The sequence below is a fragment of the Lonchura striata genome, chromosome 12, assembly GCF_050655825.1.
Source record: "Lonchura striata isolate lonStrDom1 chromosome 12, ASM5065582v1, whole genome shotgun sequence".
NCBI lineage: Eukaryota > Metazoa > Chordata > Aves > Passeriformes > Estrildidae > Lonchura > Lonchura striata.
In genome coordinates, this window is record NC_140714.1 from 14,192,809 (window position 1) to 14,217,212 (window position 24,404).

A 24,404-nucleotide genomic window follows, 5' to 3' on the forward strand; every position below is an offset into this window, starting at 1 on the left:
TATCAATGCTGCAGACCCTAACTTGTTTTTCCAAATGTCCAACCTAAACCTCTTGTGGCCACTGCTCCTTATCACTCTTCAACAGGAAGAGCATGGCTCCACCATTTTTTAACTGGCTTTCTAAAGGGAAAAGTATGGAGGATGTGTAGTCTGCTATGCAGTACCAGCCTTTTGGGACTATGTAAAACTCTATTTATGCACTCAAATGAGCCAATCTTCTTTTATTCATAAGAAGCCCAACTCCAAAAAGTGCAGCAATGCAACATATCCAAAAGGCACAAGGCACATCATCATCTCTTCTCCTTTATCAGCACTCTGCAGGGAAAACCTATTTAATTATTTAATCACCAATCTGCCTTTCTTTTCCTTAGTCTGGTCACTGTATTTAAAAAAGATTAAATATTGACAATAAGAAGGTTTAAGACAGGTAGAAAAAAAATTACTGCAGGAGGACAAAGTGCTTCTGCATTTGCTAAAATAGCTGTGATTGAAATCCCTGGCTGTTACAATATGCATTCAGAAAACTTCTCTCTGCTCTTCACTGAACCCTCATACATGTTTCAAAAACCAGCTTTAGCCTCTGGCCTCTTGCCAACTTCAGGAGCTCAGGACTTTTGAAGGCCTACAGGAGTCAGATTTAGCAAAACATTGGGAATGAAGAAGCAGTTCCAGCTCTCGGGTTGCTAGGCAGGGGCTGGGGTCTGCTGAAGTGCTCAGTAACAGCTCTCACCTCAGCCACAAGTTCTGCATCAAGATCCAGACGAGAAAGGGCATCCAGGACTGGCACTGTCAGCCGTCTGCCCTGCTTCAGCAAGCAGCTGATACACAGGGAAAAGAAAACAAATACTCCTCTCAACAAAACCAAGAATATATCTTTAGTGTGTTGTATGATTCCAGTAGTTTTTGTGGTCACTGCAAAAAAATAAATCTCTGAAACTGACAACAATATATGCCACTAGCATTATGGAAAACTTGTTCTCTAAATTATTACTCTTCATGTTAGAACTGCACCTGTCTTTAACAGCCTCATGGACTTTCCCCAAACCCATGTAATCATTCTTGGCTGACATCTTAGTTTCTTACAAACTTTCTCTAGTAAGAAGTTGTACTTATTTTTTTTTAGTTGAAAAGCAGCTCATCTGCAGCATCCTGGTAACTCTGTGCTCCCTACCTCATCAGATGTAATGAGCTGTTTTCTGCATCAGAAAGGGGTAGAGGCTATTGAGAATATGGAAATAAGTATGCCTTGCTGATACTGTTCAGATCTCAGCTTTCAAAATACACAAACAGAGAAAAGAGAAGTCTGAGGACTTTGATTAGCATAGGAAAAATGTGTGGAGGTAATAAACTGAGAATTAAAACAAAGTCACAATTTGAGAGGGTACAAGGAACAGGATGCACTGCTTGCAGTAATAATCTGTAACAGTGATCACGGGTTTGAAAAGGTAATTAACATCAGAATGTAAGTGATCTGTGCAATAGGAAGAATCAGAAACACTTAGACTACTCAAATTATTGTGTAAAATGAATACATTATTAAAAAAAAGATGTAAGGACTTGCCTGTGGCAGGGCTCCCTGGGAGGATAACTCTTGGCATTAGTTATTGGTTCCCCAGTTGTTTTGATCAGTAAATATGCTTGAGAAAAGTATATAAAATAGCCACAAAGTTCTGTTTCATGCACACATTTACTGTGTTGTGGGTCTGGGTGGGTTTTTTTTTTGGTTGGGTTTTATTTATTTATTTATTTATGAAAACCATGTTGATCCTTCCCACAGCAGAATTCAACACAAATGAGAAGTTGTCAGTAGTAATATCCAAGTGACTGATCATAGACTATCCAGCAGAAGTAGTGAGTACTTAACTGGATGCTACTTTTACTGTCTTCAGGTAGCCAAGAGTTTAAAAATATTTTAGATAAAAGCAGTTTTGGAGCATTGTCTAAATGCAATGTCTTTTGCTGGATTGCCTGTGTTCTCTTTAGGAGCACAGCATTACAAATGGAATGTCCTAAGACAGTGGAAGGTGTCCCCAGATATTGCAGTTAACAGGACCACAGTGCTGTCCTAATACTTCAGTCAGCCCCAGAGCAAGTTGCATTGTCCTTTTCTGCTGAGTGCAAGGGGGAAAAAACAAAACAAAACAAACCCTCCCAACCAAATCATCCATACCTGAGCTCTCTGGCAACCTCACTTTGCTGGGAATCCTCCAGGATCTCAGGTAAACTGGTGATAATATCATGCTGGATTGGTACTGGAGAGACACTAACCATCTGCATTAACTTGCTGACCAGATCCTGCAGAGAAGAAGTGCACTGGTGAAATGCACAAATCTCTCAGCACAACAGTATTATGCACCTAAGGTCCCTCAGTGCAACATCTGCCTGAGTTTGTGCCAACTGCTCCTTAATTCATTGTCCTGCTGACATCATGAAGCAGAGCACAGATTTTTGTGGAACAATGGTATTTTACAGCTAGGATATAATGATCTTTCTGAGCAGAGGAAACTGGGAAACACAACAAGCTTCCCAGTGTTTAGTACTCCAGTGGAAAGTAACCCACAGAAAGCAACTGAGTTAGGGAAAGAAGGAAAAGAATCACCAGAGCAGGAACAGAGAATTCATCCCCACAGGCTTGCAAGTATCCAGTACCTTGTTAAAATTAAACAATCAATTCTCATCAGCACAATAATTCAATCTAATCCCACCTGAGAGGCATTCCAAGTTGTTTGGAATAAGCATCCATGTGATTGCACCTCTGGCACCCACCTGGCTGTCAAGGAGCCTGTCAAGCCACTTAAACTGATTGACGATGAGCCGGGGGAAATTTGTTCCAAAGGTGCCCACACTGAAACAGCAGAAGAGGATACACAACTTAGTCAGACCTACAGACTCAAAAGCTCTGCTGCTGGTCAGCAAGACCAACTAACCCCATTCTTAACTGGTCATTAACACATAGAAAGATCTTTACTCCTCTTAGAGTTTGATAGGAGACAAGTATAACAACATCCATTTTTCAGAATTCCCAAAGGATTCACAGACAATTAACAGCTTACCACTTTTACATCCAAGATCCTTTATAATTATTGGGTGAAAACAGTTCAGACCTTGTGGCTGTCTATTTTAAACCCTCCTCAAACAAGATTTCAGTCTGAGACAATTTCTTGGACTACACCCCTGTGCAGCGTTTGTATCCTGTATTTCAGCACTGGAACAAAAATTGCAGCAGGAACAGCCTCAGCTTCTTTCTGCCCCTTGGCCTGCCCCACTAACTCTGCAGTGAGCATCCAGGGCACAGGAAGAAGAGATGAAGTGGTCAAGTCTCGCCTGTGTTACACCTCAAGATCTCTCACACCACTGTGGTGTTCTACATTCAAAAACCAAGAGATGCTCTTTCAATTTCCCTTGTTTGAACACAAATTGCAATTTGAAAAGGAGATCTGTTTGCATCTCCCAGCCTCCTAAAACTCTGCCAGCAGCCACTTCTATATTTTTTTAATAATGAGACACTCTGTAGTCCCTATGCTGAAATAATTCCTAAGCTTGCATCAACAGTTGTGAAAAGCACAATCAATCAATGCATAATGTCTGCATTTCACCTTCTAGAAATTTGTCTTCTGCTCTACGGACTCACAAATTTAAGATCATGATACCTCACAGATTATTTTACACAGGTGTGAAAAAAGCCCCACACCAGTGGAAACTGTCAGTCAGGTTAATTTAAAGTAGCAGCTAATGTCAAACAGATGGTGATTGTCCAAAAGAGATTCCATTTCAAAACAGAGAGAAGCCAGTTCATACTCACATGTCAAAAAAGAATTCGGGGATCTTTTCCAGCAACAGTGTTATGACAGCAGGCTAAAAGAAAGGAAAAAGACAATGTTAGGCTCATTTACTTACTGGTTGTGCTGTGGTACTGCCACCAAAACTGACCTTCCAGAAAAGATGAAATACACAGAGAATAAAATGCTTGAAAGGCTCAATAAAGTATTTCCTGTATAAGAAATCTCTTGCCTAATACCAGAAATGAGGCACACAGCCTAAGAAGTGAAAGCCACTTTTCAGAGGGTGGTATAAATACCCACATAACCCAACAGAACATGACCACATGGACAGGATGCACAATTCCTCTGGGCCAATGAACCTTTCTTTCTCAGACCCTGAGCTGCTCTTCACCACACAGAAAACTAAAGCATCAATTTCAGATACGTTTGAAAACAGTGCCCAGCTCTAGCACTTAAAAAATCATTCTCCACAGTGGATGTGATTATATCTCATCAGAATTTCCTATGGTTGACCTAAGTCATCATCTCTCATTCTGCCCTTGTTCACCTTTGAGAAGAGTCTGACTCTGTCCCCTACACCTTGCAATCAGGTATTTGAAGACCATGAAATTTCCCTTAATCTCCTTTTAAAACTAAGCAAACCCAGTTCCCTCTGTCTCTGCTTGTCTGCCTTGTGTCTCAGGCCCTAAGCATCTTTGTGTCCCTACAACAACAAACTGGACACCATTCCAGATGCAGCCTCACCTGCCTGAAAACCAGTTCGATTAATCCTTTACTTAAGTAAGCAAAACGTTCCCTACAATCAAAACCATTGTAAAGAGCAAGCTAAAGTTCCCATACCTGTAAGATCTTAATCCCAAGAAGCAGTTTAATGAGGCTTTCACAATATGAGTGCACCAGATTCCTGCAAGAGGAAAGATTCCACCACAGTTGTGTAAAAACATTCTGGGAGAAGAGGCTGTAGCTCTTTTCATGACTGTTTCTTCAAAAACAACACACAGTGATTTACAGTAACACATGGTAATCACAGACACACAAAATAAGATTTAAAACTTTAGCTCTGAACCAGCTCATTCTCTACAAGACTAGAAATGTGAAAGTCTGTGGTGAAGCTGTATCTCCTGGAAAACAAAAATCTTGAAAAGGAATTGACCTTCACCAGCCCTGGCAAATCTTTTTCATAGTATTTGGTTGATGCCATAAAATGCCATGGAATCCAATGTGTGCCATGGGCAGACAGTAAAATCTGTGACTTAAAGCTCTAAACTCTCTGCAATTAAACAGCAATGGACTACACCACCATCCTGCCTTGATGTGCACCAGCTGGAGCCTTTAGGTGCATTCTGGCCACTGTCAAAGCACATAAATAGAGACTGGCTCTGACTGAAGGGGAAAGCAAAACACATTTTCCCTACCTTGACCCCTCAGTCCGTACAGGAGTGCACGGCAAAAGGCAGTTCTTGAACTGGTTCCTGTCCTTGATGTGGGATTCCAGGCCACTGATGAACTGCTTCACAACCTGCAAAGCAGAGAGGTTATCCACCCTGAAGGGACACCCCAGTCAACTGCTGTCCTTTAGGATGCACTTTGCAAGCAGATGATGAGAACCAGGAAGAACCAACCAGGGAACTGCAGACAGAAGCTGTGATGGAAGGAATGCTGGATAATAAATGAATGCTAGAATAGACCATTCCCAGAGGAAACAGTGATTGCTCTGCAAAGTAACTCTAAAGCAAATGTCTCACATTTTACTTTGATTTAAAAAGCCTTTGCCTTTCTTCCTGCTCAGCTGAAATAGCAACATTTAATGTGATAAGGGCTACACCCAAAAAACATTTGCAGTCAAATCACTGGCCTCAAGACTTTCACCCTGGACTTGCTGTCTGGGGAGGAGCACCACATCATGGCAGTGCTAATGCTGCCAGCTCTCACCCAACACAAAACCAAACCCAGCTTCCACCAGAAAGCTATGCAAGTGATTTGTCTGCTGTAAGAGTCTTTGTCTATTGAATAATATTGCCAATGAAAATCACTTTGCCAGTCAGAAAAAGTGACTAAAAGGCTGGAACAGAAACACTAAGAGAACTGGAAAATCTGAACCACAGAAATCCAAGATAAGCTGCTGTTGCACACTTTTGTATGGGACTAGCAGGGACAGGCAGATGCATTTGCATATTTTCCTACTCAGCAAACAGCTTTAAAGGAGGCTCTTGCCAAAGTTACTTACAGCTGGGTAAGTAGGGTGCTTCTCCAGGGCCAGGCAGAGCTTTTTCTGGAAAGCCATTTGATCAACAGCTAAGGAGACAGTTTAGAAAGGAAATAAAGAATGAGACACAGTCTGTCCATACAACATCACAACAGCTACACCAAGTGCAAGCTCTCAAGCCCATCCACCACCATTTTGCATTTGCTCTATTGAGAAGTCCAGCTGGCAAAAGTCTGAGTGGAATCAGAACTTGTGCTTTCTTTAGTCAGGGCTGAGAATAACATTGAAGACACTGAATACAGAGCTTCCTGAAGGCCTTGTCTGATATGAAAGGCAACAATGCCACATTTGTTTCCATTTGTTTCCCCATTTCAGAGCTCCTGCCTCTGCAATTCAATACTGTAATCACAGATGCAGTCTAATATTTTTCTATATACCTCAAATAATCTTTCAGAAGTCTTTAGACTTAACAGGTATACACCCAAAGAGACAGAATAATGAGTTTAGGTGATGCACTGAATTCAGCAGGAGCGAGAGGTATATAACAAATAAGAGGCCAAATGAGGGTTTGCTTGAATTTTGAAACAAGCTGCCTCACTTTTGTGCTGCAAGTAAAACACATCATTACTTTGTACTATGCATCCTTGCAGGTTTTGATCTAAATCAGAAAAAGCAAATGTTAAACTCATACCTATTTCATTCTGTCCCTCCCCAGCTTTCAGCACAATTCCTGATGTCCTGAGGAGCTCTTCAAAGACTCCCTCATCCTCCAATCCATATAAGGCAGAGGCATTTTCCTTATCAGAAATCCGTGACTTCTTAATTTCTAAGAAAGCAAAACATGCTGCATCAAATACATAAAAAATCAGCAGTGTCATTAATAGTCAGTATTATCAAAACTGCCATTTTGCCTTTGCCCCTGCTTGGGAGCTGTTGCCTCTATTAATGGCCTCCTCCCCACTAAGATGATACCCAAGCACCTACTTGGCAAGTCTGTCTTGCAGCTCTCTTCAGAAGCATCAGCTTTTGACAATTTCCTTTTTGAAACCATGGTAACAAAACCTTTGTTGTTGCCTAAAAAAAAATGCAGGAAAAAGACAAGGGTTTTATTCATCTCTTTTTTAAGCAGATCTAGAATGTCTTAGTGAATAGGAAAAGGGAACGTGACAGAAATTGAGAGTGCTCAAAGAAAGACAGATTGCCTGGGTAACCAATATCACACCACATTTTTCTGCTGTGCAGGTTGAAATTTCAGAGCTTGTTGTATTTAAATAGCACAATACATCCCTTTCTCTAAAATTCAATTTTTCATAAAACAAGGCTAGGCCTTCCAGACACCAGGCAAATTAAATGGCAAATTAAAGTGAGCAACTATGAGGACTCAGATTGCATCCACTGAGCTAAACTCAGGACCCTCTCCACATGCCTGGCCAAAGCAACAGAGGATTCACAGATGGATGTTCATGAGCCCAAACACATTCAGTGACACTGTTCATGTCCCTAACCACGAATCATAGCCAGTGAACTCTGTCAACACAAACCTCCTTCTCACCCATCCTCTTTTGGGGTGCCAACAATTAAAAATAAAAAAAGAAAAACCAACCTTGACTCACCTTTAAAACTTAAAGGTTATTAAAAAGATGTGTGTGCATCTCACACTAAATTTCAACTGCTTGGCAGAGGTTGGCAAAATGAGTTATTTAAAATATTAGCGTGGAAGTGGACTGGTTAAGAAACAAAAGTGCAATTAACCTTTCAGAGCTGTTCAGGTGTATAAATATCTGAAAGGTAGGTGCCAAGGAGATGCTGCCGGACTCCCTTCAGTGGTACCCTGGTACCCAGGGATAAGGAGCAACGGCCAAAACTAAAACACGAGAAGTTTCACTTCGACATGAGCAAAATCTTCGTTAGGTTGTGGATGCAGTGCCCAGGGAGCAGCTGCCCAGGGAAGGCTGGATCCCCCCTCCCTGCAGACATTCCAAACCCACCGGGACCCGCTCCTGTGCCACCTGCCCCGGGTGCCCCTGCCTCGGCAGGGGGTTGCACTGGTGATCTCCAGAGCTCCCGTCCAGCCCCGCCGCTGCCGTGATTCTGTTCTGGGTGCGAGGCGCAGCCCAGCCAGGGTCAGGCTGGCCCCTCTCCATCGCACCTACTGCCAAGGGCAGGGCAGCGCCTGAGGCGGCCGCTTCACCTCTCCTCAGCTCAGCTCACCTGGGCTGAGCCGAGCTCACTTCCCGTCCTCTGCCGTCCCCTCAGGGCAGGCCAGGGCAGGACTCTCTCGCCGCTATCCCCTCACGCCACTGTCCCCTCTCGCCGCTGTCCCCTCACGCCGCTGTCCCCTCACGCCGCTCCCGCCGCTCGCGCTCGAGTTTCCCGCCAGCGGCGCGCGCTGACGCAGTTCCGCCGGCGGCGGAAGAGCCGGTGCCGGTCCCGGAAGCGGAAGCGGGCGTGCGGCGGCGGCCCGGTGTCGGCCGGAGCCGGGCCCGAGGCGGCACCGCCGCGATGAGCGAGCCCGAGCTGCTGCTGGACTCCAACATCCGGCTATGGGTGGTGCTGCCCATCGTCTTCATCACCTTCTTCGTGGGCATGATCCGGCACTACGTGTCCATCCTGCTGCAGAGCGACAAGCGCCTCACGCAGGAGCAGGTGTCCGACAGGTCAGGGCCCGCCTCACCCCGCCTCACCCCGCTCCCCCGGCCCGGCCGCTAACGCCGCGTGTCTCTCTTCCAGCCAAGTCCTGATCCGGAGCAGAGTCCTTCGGGAAAATGGAAAATACATTCCAAAGCAGGTGCGGGCTTTACAAAGAGGTGGCTGGGGAGGGAGTACAGAGCGCGGGGCTCTGACCGGGCAGTGCCGCGGGGTCGGACCTGCCCTCACCCCTGGGCCAGAGCCCTGTCCAGGAGCGCAGATTCTTGGACACAGCACCGCCATGTGTGTCTTTTCATTGACATTTATGCTAGCTGTCACTGTTCGATGTTTTAACTGCATGCTGACATGAGATGTGCCTCCAAACTGCTGTGTTTAATATCTGCCAGCAAGCACACAGGGTTGTAATGCTAGCTTGGGATAACCTGGTGGTCATGCAATGCTAGCTGAAATGATTGCTAAACTAAAAATGCATCACTCATGTTGGCTCTGTTGGTACCAAATGTGTATTTTGTGAAATCCAGAGGTCAGCTGGGTGAGTGAAAATGTTCCATGTTTCAGTATTGGTGCTCCACCAGCACAAAGCATTTGCACAGAACACTAAAAGCTCTTTAATTAAGATGGGTTTCTCTTGAGAGAATTCTTATCATTACTTTAAGAATTTTAGAAATCCAGAGATCTGGTACTCTGGATGCAAGAAAAATGTGAGGAGCTTTAGAACACGTGGGCAGTGAGGCATCTATCCCAGGAAGGCATGTGGTGAAAGAACTCACAAGATGTCTGAATGTCTGAGCAAGAACTAATGGTTCTGTCCTTTTACTTCTTACGGTGTTGGCATTGTCTTTCTCTGCTTTCAGTCTTTCCTGTCCCGGAAATATTTTTTTAATAACCCTGAGGATGGATTTTTTAAGAAAACAAAAAGAAAGGTAGTGCCTCCTTCACCAATGACAGGTATGTCAAGATACCCTAACTGCAGCCAGGTAGAAAAACCTGTCAGTGTCTGCTGAGGGTGAAAGGTCAGTCAGCTTTGCAGGGAGCTCAGGCAGTGTGAGGGAGGGGGTGGGAGTGAGATCCCTCTCTTGGATAACAAAAACATTAGATTGCTTCATGTTGCTTAACTTCAGCCTTGAGCTGCTTGCAGTGTCTCAGGAGACCTGACCTCCTCAGGGTAGCCAGGAGTGGGAGCCCTGCTCTTGCCTCCTTTTGCCAGTGTTTTGCTCCAGTTCCCAGAGGGTCTTCTCTAAAGTGGTTTCATTTAGCTCGTGTATACATCAAAATAGGAACTTGTCCTTCCTCCACCCAGGTCAGCTCACAGAGGGGTCAGGCAAGTTCAGAGATCTGGGGCAAAGGATGGGGTCAGACACAGCACAGAACACACCACCTCTGTGGCAGCAGCCACCACCACACTGGCTGCTCATCTCATTTTGCAAAGTACTGTCAGCAATGGAAAATTATAGATACTGGGATAGGAGTGTTGTCTCATGTAGTTTCTTAATTATATTATCTGACATGTAATTACTTGTTTCTCTTTATTGTGATGTGCTGCTGCTTCACATTCCATCTATGATTTGCAGATCCTACCATGCTTACAGATATGATGAAAGGGAATGTAACCAATGTTCTGCCTATGATCCTCATTGGTGGTTGGATCAACATGACATTTTCAGGATTTGTCACAAGTAAGTGTGTGGAGTAACGTGGGTTTGGCTGTGTTTATGAAGATGACCTTGAGTCTGAGCTGCATCAGAGATTTGCTTCAGTACCTGAGAGCAATCAGTTAGAAGCAGCATAAATTTGGCTTGTGGCACTGCTGCTCTTCACTCCACAAACTGCACAGATTTGCTTGTCCCGTTGCGAAGGGTGGAAATTGTTTTCTGAGTATTGGCCATGGTCTCAAAGAAAATAGCTCATGTACTTGGGAACAACTGTAGTGACAAGACAAACCAATATTATATTAAAACTGTTTGAAATTTAGGTTGATACAGTGGATTTTCATCTGAACGTGTCCAGGGAATTGGTTACTGTGTGGAGTGTATACATCAAAAACACTTAAATTCATAATTCTGGGTTGTTTTTTTTTTCTATACTGTTAATGTGGTAACTGTTTCTTTAACAAGGACATTCCCTTTCACAGTCATTGAAGTAACACCTGTGAGGGTTTGGTCACCTGATTAAGTTTCAGAAAGTTTTCATATTAAAATGAATACAGAATTGCAGCTTTTTCAAAAATCCAAGTTAACTTTTTATTGTACACATTGCACTCAGACTACATTAAATGTAATAAAAGAAGTACCTGCTCACTTTGCCCTGTGCTTTGCAAACATGCAGTGTTTGTGAAACTTTGTGAAACTGGGTTTTATTTTTTTCTTTATCCTGCAGCAAAGGTCCCGTTTCCCCTGACGCTGCGTTTTAAGCCAATGCTGCAGCAGGGAATTGAGCTGCTCACTTTGGATGCATCCTGGTAAGGCCCTGTTTTTAGCAAACAAGGTCCAGTTCACACTTGGAAAATGTTGGATGTGTTAATAGCCCTTGGATGGTCTGTGTGTGCTGATGAAATGAGGTCATGAGCCAGCTTTGAACTGACAACAACTGTGCTTCTTCTGATTTGTCAGGGTGAGCTCTGCTTCCTGGTACTTCTTGAATGTGTTTGGACTCAGAAGCATTTATACTCTCATCCTGGGCCAAGATAATGGTAATGCACTTGTCATTTCTGGGAACTGGCTGCCCCTTCCATGGGATGTTGTCTGAGGGAGGCTGGGGAAAAGATTTCTGAGTTTCCAGCCAAGAAGCTCCTGAATTCTTCTCTCATTTATGTGAAGTTACTTACTGTCCATGGGCCAGGTTTGACATCACCTGCAGCAAGCACCCAAATCTCCTGCATCAGCCACTGGCTCATAAACTTCCATGGTGGTTAGCCCAGGCTTTCCTTCCCATCAAATCAGTGCAAAAGTTTTGCACTTGGGTTTATTTCTAGCAAGTATTGGTTTTAAGGAAAACTGCAAAGATTTCCTGATGTTGGTTGTGGGGCAGGACAGATGTGCACTGGGAACAGAAGACTATTTCCCTCAATTTTTCTGCATATTTTATGTAAATCTAACTAAGATGAGCAGGTGGGAGTAAGATGTCTTGTGAGGACTCCTGGCACAGCAGTGTTGCATTCTGGCTGTTGCTGCAATGTTATCTATAGATAAAAACCTTCCCAATGGCATCATGCTCCAGGGAGTGCTGTTTAATAACACAGAAATCAACCTCTCATTTCTCATTTGTAGCTGCAGATCAGTCCAGGGTGATGCAAGAACAAATGACAGGGGCAGCAATGGCCATGCCAGCAGATACTAACAAAGCATTTAAGGTACAGTATTCGCACTTGCAATCCTGTTTGTGTGAGCTTGCAGGGTCATAAGCTGCATGTAACTCATTGTCTCCCTGTGTCAAGTAAGGGAATTGCTCTGGATTCCTGTTCCTAAAATTAGAGTTGATAGCTTATGAAGGCTGTGGGAGTTGCTCTGGGTCTGGCAGAGCCCAAATACCCTGAAGCAAACCTGACAGATCAGTCATTGCTGGTACAAAAGCTGAATTTATGCCCCACCCTTTACTTTTGCTGAGGAAGAGGGTTTTTTTTATCTTGAGGTACAGTTCCAAAGCAGAAGCTGGCTCTCCAAAAGTTGTGTTAATAGTGCAGCTGAGCATGAGTCCAGCAGGCACCTGATCAAACTTGGGTAAAAAAATCAAGTAAGCCAGTTGGTTCAGTGGAAAATCCATCAGGAATTTACTGTCTTGAAGTTCTCCTAAAGCACTTTCCATAGGCACTTGTTTGTTAGACTGCCTCTGCCTTTCACAGGCAGTGCTTATGGCCAGGTTCATGCACAAAGGACAGATCTGGTTTCTGGTTTTGTGTTTTTGTGTACTGTAGAAGGGGTTTAGCCACACATAACCTGCTGCCTGGGAAGCTGGGATGGTCTGCTCCTGCAGTTTGTTTTCAGTAACCTTCCTGGTTAAAAATCCCACGCTGCCCAGGCAGAGGCTCAGCCAGGGAAGAGGCTGCAGTGGCAGCAGTGCTGGAGCACTGGCTGTTCTGTCACACTCAGCACTGAGGTGCAATTCCAAGCCATTACTGACTCCGCTTCCACCTAGTACTGGCTCTCCACAGCATTTCTGCCAATTCAGCCTTGCAGGGACCAAAACCCACTACATGTTCCAGCACAAACAAAAGGGGGAAAGCCCATATTGCAGGAGAAGTGTTCTGGCCAAGAAATACAAATCTCTTGCTGGGCATCATGTGACGTGGTTTTTTGCAGGCTTTGTGCAAAAGTCTGTGATCAGGTGCAAAATTTTTGGGCTCTTACCTGTTGTTACCAAGTAACTCTGAACTAAAGAATTACCTCACTGCAAAGTACTTGGCCCACCAGAACAGTACAGGCTGTTATAGAAGCCACGGACTGTTCCAGAAGGTTAGAGGGTTGGCAGAAAGTAGATAATGTAGTTTTTCTAATTTCTGTGATGCAGTTTGTATTGAGCATAAACCACTGATTTCAGAGAGTTGACAGGATTGCCAGGTTTTTAATAGAATCAGTGTTTGCTGCAGTTTTTAAAGCATGCACTGCTTTGTGTAGTTCTTGTCTAACTAATCCCCTGTTGCTTTTCTTTCTCTACTTCTGTTCCCTGCCAATGCAGACGGAATGGGAAGCCTTAGAATTGACAGATCATCAGTGGGCCTTAGAAGATGTAGAAGAAGAGCTCATGGCAAAAGACCTCCATTTTGAAGGCATGTTTAAGGAAGAACTTCAGACCTCCATCTTCTGAATTTGAGAATATGCTTTTGTCTCTTCTTGTAAAAGTTATTTGAAAAGAAACCTGTTATCTAGAACTACATAATGTATTTTAGCAAGGTTGCGATTAAAATAAAAACATCATGTTCAGAACTCCAGTGCCCTCACTTTGATTTGAGCCCAAAGACACACAGACACACTATTTTCCTATTAATTTAATCCTTCCCAAGTCCATTTGTAAGCACCTGAGTGCCCACACAGCCTCTCCTGCCTGCAAGCAGGGTGTTGCCAAAGAGTGCCTGACTTATTTACTGGGCCAGGTGGGATAGTAAATGCTTTAAGCTGCCCACCTTGCACTGTAGAGAACAGGGAGCAACTGTTCCTGGCTTAGCCCTCTGTAGAAACTCCTCAGACCTCTTCCCCCAGGGAGAACAGTCCCAGCCTGGAGAATTGCTTTGCAAAAAGCTCTTCCATACTCTGGCTGTTATTTTTTTCCACCCTTCTTTATTCTGAGCACCTTTTTCTCCAGGTGAAACTGTAAATCCTCTTCAAAGCAGGAGCTGAGCCAGGAGTGTGACACCAATTCTCTGTTCTCACCAAGTATCTTCCAGTGAACAGGGAAGCTGCCCCTTTGCTTTCCCTTCTTCCCACGATGGGTTTCACACCGTGTTTGGGAGGTCAGCCCTTCACAGCAAAGCTCAGCAGCTGCTGATCTACATTAAGGTTCATTAACCCCCAGGAGCTCCAGCTGAGATCAAGCTCCTCTGCTCTTATACTGTAATTTAGGCATGAAGACTTCAAACCTTCTCACAGGGGTTTCACAGCCCACCTCGACCTGCAGGACTGGGACAATCCCACACACAAGCCCATTGCACTTCCTCAGCTTTTTCCAGCCTGCTCTCACAAGTGTGTTCAGGTTGCTTTGAGGAGGAAATTACAGAGACTGCAGGACAACTACCTCAGTGGCAGCCCTGGTACCCCTGGAGAAAATGGACGGAAGGAAGACCAGGACCTCTCAGGGGCAGAGGAAAAGGAAGGACAAAACCATAGCTGAGGCTGCCCAGTGCCACAAAAAAGCACGGACAGCTTTGCTAGAGCACCAGGTACCAGCAAGCCAGCACTGCAGGGAGAAAAGGCAACTCTGGAGGAAAATGAACCCTCAGCTGTGCAGAGCTGTGCCCTCAACAGCTGATTTTCTCCCAGATCCCCACTGGCTCTGCAGGACTCACCCTCCAGGCACCCCCACAACCAGCAGTCTTAGGCCACATAATGAAAGCTGAAAATACAACAGAACCCAGTTTCAGTGCAAACCACTCTTTAATTTTCCTCTTTGTACAACAGAGCCAGCCACTTACAAAGTGCTAGTCTAAAAAACAGTCTGGTATTACAGCACACACACACCAGCCAAAGCCCAGCAGCTCAGAGGCAGAGAAAGCAGAGCTGGGCTGCTTGTTCTGCAGTACAACAGTCTGTTCAGGATCTGAGATTGAGCCCCACAGATGCATTTCTCAGTGTCAGCACAGATAGGGAGGCAAGGAGGAGGACAAAGGCTACTTCAGATTGATTTATCTTTTAAAAAGGTCTTTTACTGTCCTCTCTTTCCTCTAGTCCCCATTTTGGAATGCCCACATGACTTACTTTCAGGGTAAAACAAACAAAAAAAAAATGCTGATTAGAGTAATTTCAGTGCAGTGCTACAGCTTAAAAGTTGCTTTTTGCATGCTCCCCTCAGTAATAAGGAAAAAAATACAATATTTAGAGCTGCAAAAATTAAAATAAAACAGCAGAAGCAACTAAGCAATTGTGATCTCAAAATTTAAATTTTAATGCTTTAAAAGCTAATTCCACAAAGGAGAATCACAGCAGCAGCATGCTGGCTAGCAACAATGCCCCCTCATGCCCCCTCCTCCTCTCCATCTCTTTCCAGTGCCCTGGCAAAGGGCTGCCTGGTGCTGCCCTCCCAGGGTGCAGGGACAGGCACACTGCAATTTTATACAGAGTCTGCTGCCCAGGGCTGCAGAAAGGTGGGGCTGAGGTGGCAAGTTTGGAGTTAAATGGATGAGCACTGCTGACCACCACTGCAGAAGGTGAAGGCCATCACTGAAGCCACAGCAGCTGCAAGCACATATTCCAGAGGGAACAAAAAACACACTGATAGCCAGTCTCAGCCTTTGATTCTGTCAACACACATGGATCCAAGAAGGAGAAACCCTCCTGTCTGGTTCACTACCTTGAGCTAGATGTTTCCCTAAAAAACACAGGAGACCAGTTCTCCACTGAGACTCAGAGGAGTCTCTTTTTGAGAAAGCTGGACTTGAATCCTAAAAAGCAACACACAGTAAAGGAGGACAGAGGAAAGAGCATTTGCCAGTTGTGACAGAAGGATGGAGCAGAACCACTGAACAGCAGAGGCAAACAGGACCTGGGATAGGACTATGATACCTGCAGCCCAACAGAGGGTGATCAGGTGAGGATGTAAAAGGCAGCACTCAAGGAGGGCTGAAAGAACAGTAAAAAAAAAACCAACAAAGTTGCAAGACTAAAGGCTGAAAACTCACACAATTCATTGTATTGGGCTGTCACCCATACAGGTGACAGCTCTGGGGACACAGTGCTGAGCTTGGCTGGAGACATAAATGAGCAAAAAAATATAAAAATGCTGTCACTGCACAAACCATAGGAGAAATGCTGGCAGCAGCAAAGTGCTTACAGAGCAGCCTGCAAGTGACGAGTGTAGGAGATGGAAAAGACAAGCAATCGTCAATGTTATGGATGGTATTTTCTCTCCAGAAGAACAGGAGCCAGAGCAGCTGTATCCTGCATCACCATGGGGATCAGCCTGCACATATGCCACACCACAGGCAGGTATGATTCACTTCTGGCCAAGATTCCTGCTTCACTGGATTCAGTGTTCACATGAAAAATGCTGAGTCAAAACTGCCCAGGAGACCCTCAAATGCATCAGTGAAAGGATGCAAGTAAGAGAAAAGTCTGTTGCTTTGCCAAGGGACCTAGGTACAATGGCAGAGACTGCAACAGACCAGATATACAAAGATTTGAACTGAGCTCCAGAAAGGGTGCAGGAGGCCTCCCTGACACAGGCAGGGCCCAAAAGCAACACCAGAGTTGGCAGGAACTTCCAATGCCGATTCACAGAATCGTACCCACCATTCTCCTCCACGGGCCCCTCAAGGCTCAGCTGTGGCCTCTCCTAACCCCAGCTACAACCCTCAGCCCAAGAACCACAGCCCCAGCCCCTGCCTCTAGCCACACAGCTCAGCCAGATTTTAAAAAGAACTTTATTGAAGCTCAAATATATATTATTTTTGGCCTCTAAATACCCAAGTGTCAGCACCTATTCCTGGCTCTTCAGTGCTATTCTGCAACCCCCAGCACTGACTCTCTCAGTGCATGATTTTCTGCTTCACCCCTACAGAAGGAAGAAAAATTTTCAGGCGCCTCAGGCATTTCTTTACAAGAGCAAGCACTACCATGGTGGCCGAGTGCTGGAGGTGGTGCTTAGTTGGTGTCCATGCCATCACACTCTTCCTGGGGAGCAGAGGGGGCAGAATGTTCCTCGCTGTTTCGGCGCTCATAGAACAGCACATAGGCAGCTTTTGTCTACCAAACAGAAAAAAACCCATCTGAAACCATCCACACAGCTTGGCTGCAATGTCACCCCCAAAGCAGGGAACCACACTCTCAGCACAGACCTGGAACAGCCTCAAGCCAAATACTCACCACTATTTGGTCTTCTGAAGCCACCGAGACGCTGCTGTCGTCAAAGTAGTACCACTTGTTGTTCACCTTGTTCTTGGCGTAGGCAGTGTCTGTCAGGGGAGGAACTGAGCTCAGCATGCTGGGGAGGCCCAGCAGGGAATGCACACCTGGGACACTGGGACTTCTCCAGCCACGTGTGCAGCGGAGGCCAGAACCAGCTTTGGCATTGCCTGCCCCAAGCCTAGTTAACCAACATGAACATCTTCTACAACATGCCAGCTGGCCCAGCTAGTCTAGGACCAGGTTCCACACACCAGGCTTTTCCCTGACAGCTGAGATACAGGGAAAAGAAACATAGGGAAAAACAATAGTAGGCTTTGTTCACTGCCCTTGAGCCACAGCTTTCCCAAACACACAGTTTAAGACTCTGCATTTTCACTTGAAAGAAAAAGTTTTCTGCTGCTAATGGATCTGATATGGTTTTTCCAAGAATCCTCACTCAAGAATGAAGTTAGAAGTCCCTCAACATCTCTTCCAGACAAGACTTCTGTGACTGTCATCTCCAACCTCAGAACATGTGCCCCTTCAGCTACAGGAGTTCATCATCCTCTCATGGTAAATTGCTTCTGGGTGGTTTTACAAGTGTCACCTACAGCATGGATCTGCATGGGCACCTTATACAGGTAACTCACCTACAGAAACTTTTCATCTGTGCTGCAGCAAAACCAGTGACAGAAAACACAGACTCATCACATACCAAACTTGTATACAACTGAGTTATTTTCCCTGATGAAATGACATTTTCCTATGTCAATCCTTATCAGCACAAAGGTAGAGACATTCTACTGTCAGCCAGTGTCACAATTTCAGGTTCAACACTGAAAAATTTTGACTCCACTCATAAACTGGGGAACACCATCACACAAATTAATGACAACCAACCAGGGTCCCACAGGCATCAGTCAGACCTCAGGCCAAAGTGCTGCTACCTATCTGGCCTCTATATCCTAACAGAATCCCAATGCAGTGCTCACCTTCACACAGAACACAGGTAAATTTTGGACCAGACACCTTAGGTGAGGGTATTGCAGGTGTCCCAGTGCAGAGCCCTCCCATTTCCTGCCTACATTTCCTGGCACACCAAGGACACAGAGCAGTTACTCACAGTGGCCCACTCCCATGGCTCCATAGTGATTGGATACTGCAATGAGGTCGTACACGTATGAGCCTGCCCTTGGGTCGCAGACAAACTCGGACATGTTCAAACCCCTGGAAGGAAACACAAAAGTATCAGTACACCAGTAACCATCACTTTTTAGGAACTGAAGCATGGCACCAGTGCTGCTCTGCTGCTCAGGTGCTGTTAATGTGAAAACCAGACTTGTTACCCCTCCCACACAAGGCAGGTCCTGACAAACACAGCAAACAATGCCAGAAGGTTTAGAGGGAGGTGTTGAATAAAACACAGCTTGGAGTGTCCCTGTGTAGGCATGAAGAGTGAGACAGGAATAGCAAGGGATATGCTTCATCCCACAGCAAGATGCTAGCAAGTAGAAGCAGAGGGACAAGGTAGGCTTTCATCTTGTAATTGTGCAATTCTCAATACTGCAAGTGCAGCACTGCCCAAAAAATTTGCTGAAGTTGCTACAGAAGTTCTCTCAGTTGAATTACATGTGCTTAACTGAATTTCAGAAGAAACAGTTCCTGCTAGTTACTAATGCTCATTGAGATGTATAAAGCTGAACAGCATTAACAAAAACCACTCCTCAAAAACACTAACCCTCTCAACTCATGCCTGCCAGCCATTCAAACCCAGAAAACCTGCTCCAGTTACAGCCTTTACAACAAGCCCACCCAATTGAAACATCAGTAGTACATCTTTCTTGACCAAGTTCTTCAAGCTCTTCCTAGCCTGAGGGAAGAATCCTACCTGATGGGGAATTCCACAACTGTGTCAAGTTTATCCCTCCAGTATCTGCTGTACGAGAAGCGTTTTAAATGTACCACCAAAATCCTGGGCAAAGACCACAAATCAAACTTCTTTGTGGCCTGCTGATGTTTCTTACAGTTAGGACAGTACCTAAGGAAAGAGTAACAAGCAAGGAAATTAATGAATGCATCAAAAGAAAAGCTTCTGGCCTTCCATTAAAGATGCCTCACTAGCACAAGCACAGTCCCTGCCTGACAGAAGACGCACCGCCTGTGGAATATGCAGGTGAACACACTGCCTCAGAGAATTCCAAACTCCAACCTGCTTTCACTTTACAGTCCTATGGCAAGTATGTTAACTGCACATGGTACAAAAATTAACTTTTGAAATAGCCTGGTCGTTGGAAGCTACATTCCCATTGACACTTTTTTCCTTAAATATACGCAAGAAACAAATACTTTTATTAACCCATGTCCTCAGCCTATTGAGTCAATGACTTAATACAGATCTGACAGACTTCTCAAAGATGAGGACAAGGGGACAGACCTGGGAAATTATAAGAAACCCTTGAAAAATCATGTGAACCCAAACAGTTATATTTTATGGTAAATATGGGAGGCAGACAGAGGTTTGTTTTTACCACGGGTCATGTTCACCAAGTGTTTCCATAGTAGTGAAGAGCTCTATGCAGTCTCTGAGGGCTACAACAGCCTTCTTCTTCTGTGGCTGTAGCATGCTTCCATGTTTTTCAAATGCCTAGTGGAAGAGACAGGTGCTGTATTCAATTCCATGCACTCTAATCCCTGACACCAAGAAATTACATGCTTTATTCAATTCCATGTACTCTGTAATCCCTGACATCAAGAAACTACATGCTCACTTTCCCCACACTGCCTATTTCTGCACCTCCTTCCCCACCCAGACAACCACCTCCAGCTTCCAGCCACTTTCTTATGCTAAATAGTCCATAAGAGAAGATATACGTCCTAACTTGGGTTTAGAGCTTTTACCAAGACAATAAAAACTATCTTATTCTGTTACAAAACACCAGTTTACTCTGTTAAAAAGATGACCCACCAGAACACCGTTTACTGTCACCTTTTAAATACCATGCAAATTTACATAGATGACTTATGAAAAGAGCATACTACAACCTGTGCCTCCTGTTCATCATAAAGTAGCCTCCGTGTCTCAGAATCCCAGTCAATAGCAACTGCAGAAAAAGCTACCAAAAAAAAAAAATTATTGCACAGGTGTAAAAAGAAGGAAGAAGGAAAAAAAACAAAACAAAACAAAGAATATAATTACCACTCAGTTTTAACATTTTTCCTTCAACAATGGAGTTTATCTCAGAGGTCCCAGAGGAATTCACAAGGCTAAAAGTGAAATGTTGTTTCTTGCAAGGCTGCAGGTCCCTTGGTGACTCCACTTGCATACAACCCTCAGAGTGGCAGGGGTCAACCTCTGTCAGCTTTTCTTTGCCTTCCTCTCCACCATCCTGATGCTCCATCTCTTCAATGTCACCTGGAAAAAAATTCCAAACAATGACAATAGTAAAGTTACCAAAGTAAAGTTATTTCCATTCTCTGGGGAAAATGGACAGATCTTTTCCCCCTTTAACTCATTGCAGCCTCAGGGCTACACTAATGAATAATTTCTAACACAGAAGGAAACACTCATGTGCCATCAGCATCCAAAGATTCCTAGAGAGCATGTGGCCTAGGAATGAGACTGTTGATTCTATGTCCTCCAACAGACAAATTTCTCCACAATCTCTGTGACCTAACAGGCCAGTTTTCATCACCAAAGGGCATGTCAAGAAGGATTGCCTCTGGAGGGAGGCACCTGGACACCTCAATTAAGCAAGAACTTCCCTAACACTGGTCAGGATGAACTACATCCACAGCTTGTAACTCCAGCTGCTGCACATCTGATCTCTCTAGGAAGGAAATGCTCTACAAGATTCTCCCTGTACCAAGCAGATGTCCAGCACAACAGTGTGGTTTAATCATGGTAGAGAAACGACCTGCTAGAGCTTAAGCCAAGTACATACAGCACAAATCAAATGTTGTTAGAAAGCTAAAGTGCTGAAAAGCTTCCACAGATTTTGAAAGGGCTTTACCTTCAACCACACCATTGGAGCCATTGCAGGTTCCTCTGTCTGGGCAGGGTGGGGAGTATTCTTCTGCCAGAGGGAGTTTCACACAGCGGCTGAAGAGAAGGGACATGTTTCTTACACAACCATACTGTAGCTGTGCACCAGAACAGCAGCACACCCCTCTGTCATCAGCTCCTGCTGCCCAATTCCCTCCAGCAAACCCTCAGAATCAGTCAAACAACAATTTCCTAAATCTTTGCTCTCACTGCTTGTTCTATGTTTCACTGGCTGTGTATTGAAAAGGCAAAAGTAAGTTATGGTGGCCCCATCTGTGAGCCCTGAAAACATGCCCTCGAGTTGTGCTCCTGACTCCTTTTGCAAGGCTGAGCCAGCAGTATCTGTTGCAAAACCCAAAAAAACAGGACCTTGAAATGTCCCTGGGGCTTCCAGACACTAATGCAATGCAAATCCTGACTTATACAACCCACACAAATCAAGGAAAATTCTCCCTGTTAACAAGGATTCAGTAATCCTATTACAGTGTAATTGAATAAGTGACCTCTAGAGCTTGGCATAAGATTCAAAGGTACAGCCATGACTTACCTGATCTGCTCCAAAACCACACTGTACAGGTGATCCACAGTGAGCTTGTGTTTGGGCACAGATATTAACAGTGGCTGCCCAAAGAGCACAGTCCCTGAAGTATTGCTGGATTGCCTCATTGTCTTTTCCCGAAAGTAAATGGAGAGAGTAACATACTCTGAGCCATCCTCACTTGGCTTGCAAACTTCATACCTGTATGAAACATAGGTATTTCCATGGGTTATTTCCACTGCCAAGAAGCACAGCAGGTAGGACCAATATGAACTCGGTTCAAGTCTCTCCAACAGTACAAGAGGGCTGTGCTGTCCTCATGCTACAGAGCAATTTCCTGAACACACCCCACAGCTCACAGTGACACAGGACACACACCTGCAAGTAACTCAGCTGCCACCTTCCCTCTGTCTTTATTCCTAATTCAAACCCCTATTACCTATCACCTCCCAAGACACTACCCTGACAACTCCACTGTGCTTCAACCAGTGAAAAGTACTAAATGTACTTTGAAATTCCTCTGACAGTGTTTGCTCCCACTGGAGAAAGAAATCTTCTTAATACCTTGAGTCTTGAATTTTCCCAGCCTCTCAATCAGCTTTATGGCCTGAGCTCACATCACTGAGCAGCTAATGTTTCATAAAACCATGAGTCTGGAAACATCTGCTTCACAGAAAAATCCAAGGACAGTAAACAAACAAGAAAAATTCTGGAAGACAACAAACAGCCTGGGAGAACAGTGAGGAGACTGTGACGCAGTTTGTGCCCTGTGTGAAACAGCAAATGAGGTATTTGCAGCTGTCAGAGGAGAGGCAAGAGTAACCACGTGGTCCAACACTATCACAATGTTTGCTTCAGGCCTATTCATTACAAAAGATTCATTTTTCAGGATGCCAAGTCACACTACTCTTTAATTTAGTGAGTCACCTGTCCCAGATTTATCTTAAAACTGAAAGAGAAAGAAAGATTTCATGAAAAGATGTCACTACACATTATGACCTACACCTCAGTCACATATCTGAATGCAGTAAACTCCTAACAATTCTCTTCCATTAGACAAGCCCCATCCCTTCTCTCAAGAGCTGAGAAACATTTTTTATTCCTGTGTTCAGAGGAGGGAAGAGAACAAATTTCAGAACTGTAATTCTGCTTCATCCTACTTACAACAAATAAAGGATCTTAACTTGGGACTTGGACTGAGCTCAGTAGAGTACATGAGAGAAAACATCCTGGCAGGGTGTCCCAGCCCACCAAGAACACAAGAGTTCAGAGCCAGCACAAGAGAGTCCAATGCCAGCAGCTGTTGAGGCTGTCAGTGCTATCAGCTGGACACCAGCACTGCATACACTGCACACCTCCTAAAGCTTCCTGAGAAACAGCACCACTAAAAGGTGAATTATTTCATTTAGTACTGTTTAAACCACAAAAGGCCATACTCAGTCCCATAATATTAACACCAAGTCCTATGAGACCCTTAGCCTAAACTCCTGTAACACAGCTCAGTGCATGACACTCCCATGACTCCTCTCACACCACCTACACTGCTTTGCAAGCAGCAATTAACAAAGCCTCATTTACACTCCACCCTCATGCACCTGAATGAAGCCCTGCCCGTGAGAAGGAACAGATGGGACAGAAATAAAAGACTATTCCCACAGGTAGGGGCCATCCATCACAAACAGCCAGCATGCAGCACCCCATAACACTCTGCAGAGAGCAGCTCACACACTTCTCACCAAAACACAACAGATCTGATTACTGATTAAGTGTCCCTCTCCCCAGTCCACCTCAGAACACCTTTTATATACTAGTATTGAAAGCAGACATATCAGAATCAAGATCTGTCATTTTTAAGATCTCCTGAGCACCACCTATCCCTTGGAAAAAGAACCAAAACCGAAGTACTTTACATATAGTGTAACAGGCTGTAGAGCTGATAATGGGAATTGCTGGACAAAACCTCATAATTCTGTATGTTACACCTAATTGAAATAATAGAACATGAAGGTGATGCTACTCCAGACGACACACCATGGTTTTAGAAGTCAGAAACATTACCTCAGCTGCTAGCACACTGCTAGATACTGGCTAATTGCCTTTATAATTCATGACAACTCAAAAAATGCCTAAAAACTACTCAGTAATAGTGTATGACTTGACCAGTCTTTATCAGCATTATGGAGGTTCAGATCTGTGGTTTCAATTCAGAAAGCAATGAGGTAACTTCTGTTCCATTGCACAATGAAGGTAAGCAAGTGCACAGAAGAATGGAAAGCTGTGAAGGACCAGAGCTACAGGAAAGCAAAAGCTACACTGAAAGCAAAAAATACTCTGAGCTAAACACCAGGCTAATATACAGGTTGTATGTTACTGAAACATTCCCTCACAGGTGCTGGGATCTATGGTATTAACTCCAGCTGCAAAACACCATGTGGACAAGTCAATCTACAGCAAGAACCAAGAAGCCTATTTTGAAAGAGAACAGAGAAGGGCAGGAAGAAATTGTTTGCAGAAGCTGTCAAACATATCTGCCTGAGGGGGGGTTACTACTACACAACAACCCAGAAATGCTGCTGAGAAGCCACAACAGGGTCAAAAGTAGATAGTAAGAATAAACACAGGATTGGAAAAAAGCTGGGAGAAACTGCTGCACATATTC

The 24,404-nt window shown here is 44.5% G+C and overlaps 3 protein-coding genes across 5 annotated transcripts in view; 1 reads left to right on the forward strand and 2 right to left on the reverse strand.

Annotated features, from left to right (window-relative positions):
* FANCD2 (FA complementation group D2) overlaps window positions 1-8,376 on the reverse strand; it is a 35,042-nt gene extending 26,666 nt beyond the window's left edge. The window contains exons 1-10 of the mRNA XM_031505970.3: window positions 8,200-8,376; window positions 6,973-7,062; window positions 6,680-6,814; window positions 6,010-6,077; window positions 5,198-5,301; window positions 4,623-4,686; window positions 3,803-3,855; window positions 2,767-2,845; window positions 2,171-2,295; window positions 731-818 (exon numbers count right to left, since the gene is read on the reverse strand). Coding sequence (XP_031361830.2) covers window positions 731-818; window positions 2,171-2,295; window positions 2,767-2,845; window positions 3,803-3,855; window positions 4,623-4,686; window positions 5,198-5,301; window positions 6,010-6,077; window positions 6,680-6,814; window positions 6,973-7,039 — 783 coding nt within the window. The 5' untranslated portion in view covers window positions 7,040-7,062; window positions 8,200-8,376. The remainder of the gene's footprint in view (window positions 1-730; window positions 819-2,170; window positions 2,296-2,766; window positions 2,846-3,802; window positions 3,856-4,622; window positions 4,687-5,197; window positions 5,302-6,009; window positions 6,078-6,679; window positions 6,815-6,972; window positions 7,063-8,199) is intronic.
* A 56-nt stretch (window positions 8,377-8,432) lies between these two features.
* On the forward strand, window positions 8,433-13,556 carry EMC3 (ER membrane protein complex subunit 3). The gene is made up of 8 exons (XM_021534344.4): window positions 8,433-8,645; window positions 8,719-8,776; window positions 9,492-9,585; window positions 10,209-10,313; window positions 11,014-11,095; window positions 11,247-11,326; window positions 11,904-11,986; window positions 13,309-13,556. The coding sequence occupies exons 1-8, from the start codon at window positions 8,491-8,493 to the stop codon at window positions 13,435-13,437; spliced, it is 786 nt and encodes a 261-aa protein (XP_021390019.1). The 5' UTR covers window positions 8,433-8,490; the 3' UTR covers window positions 13,438-13,556.
* Window positions 13,557-16,684: 3,128 nt separating this feature from the next.
* USP4 (ubiquitin specific peptidase 4) overlaps window positions 16,685-24,404 on the reverse strand; it is a 31,682-nt gene continuing 23,962 nt past the window's right edge. For 2 of the 3 annotated variants that reach the window (XM_077786101.2, XM_021533225.4), the window contains 9 exons: window positions 21,755-21,946; window positions 21,176-21,264; window positions 20,362-20,577; window positions 20,208-20,278; window positions 19,694-19,809; window positions 19,054-19,203; window positions 18,289-18,392; window positions 17,145-17,233; window positions 16,685-17,024 (listed from right to left, as the gene is read on the reverse strand). In XM_077786101.2, coding sequence (XP_077642227.2) covers window positions 16,923-17,024; window positions 17,145-17,233; window positions 18,289-18,392; window positions 19,054-19,203; window positions 19,694-19,809; window positions 20,208-20,278; window positions 20,362-20,577; window positions 21,176-21,264; window positions 21,755-21,946 — 1,129 coding nt within the window. In that variant the 3' untranslated portion in view covers window positions 16,685-16,922. The remainder of the gene's footprint in view (window positions 17,025-17,144; window positions 17,234-18,288; window positions 18,393-19,053; window positions 19,204-19,693; window positions 19,810-20,207; window positions 20,279-20,361; window positions 20,578-21,175; window positions 21,265-21,754; window positions 21,947-24,404) is intronic. The other variant, XM_085590091.1, reaches the window with a different exon arrangement.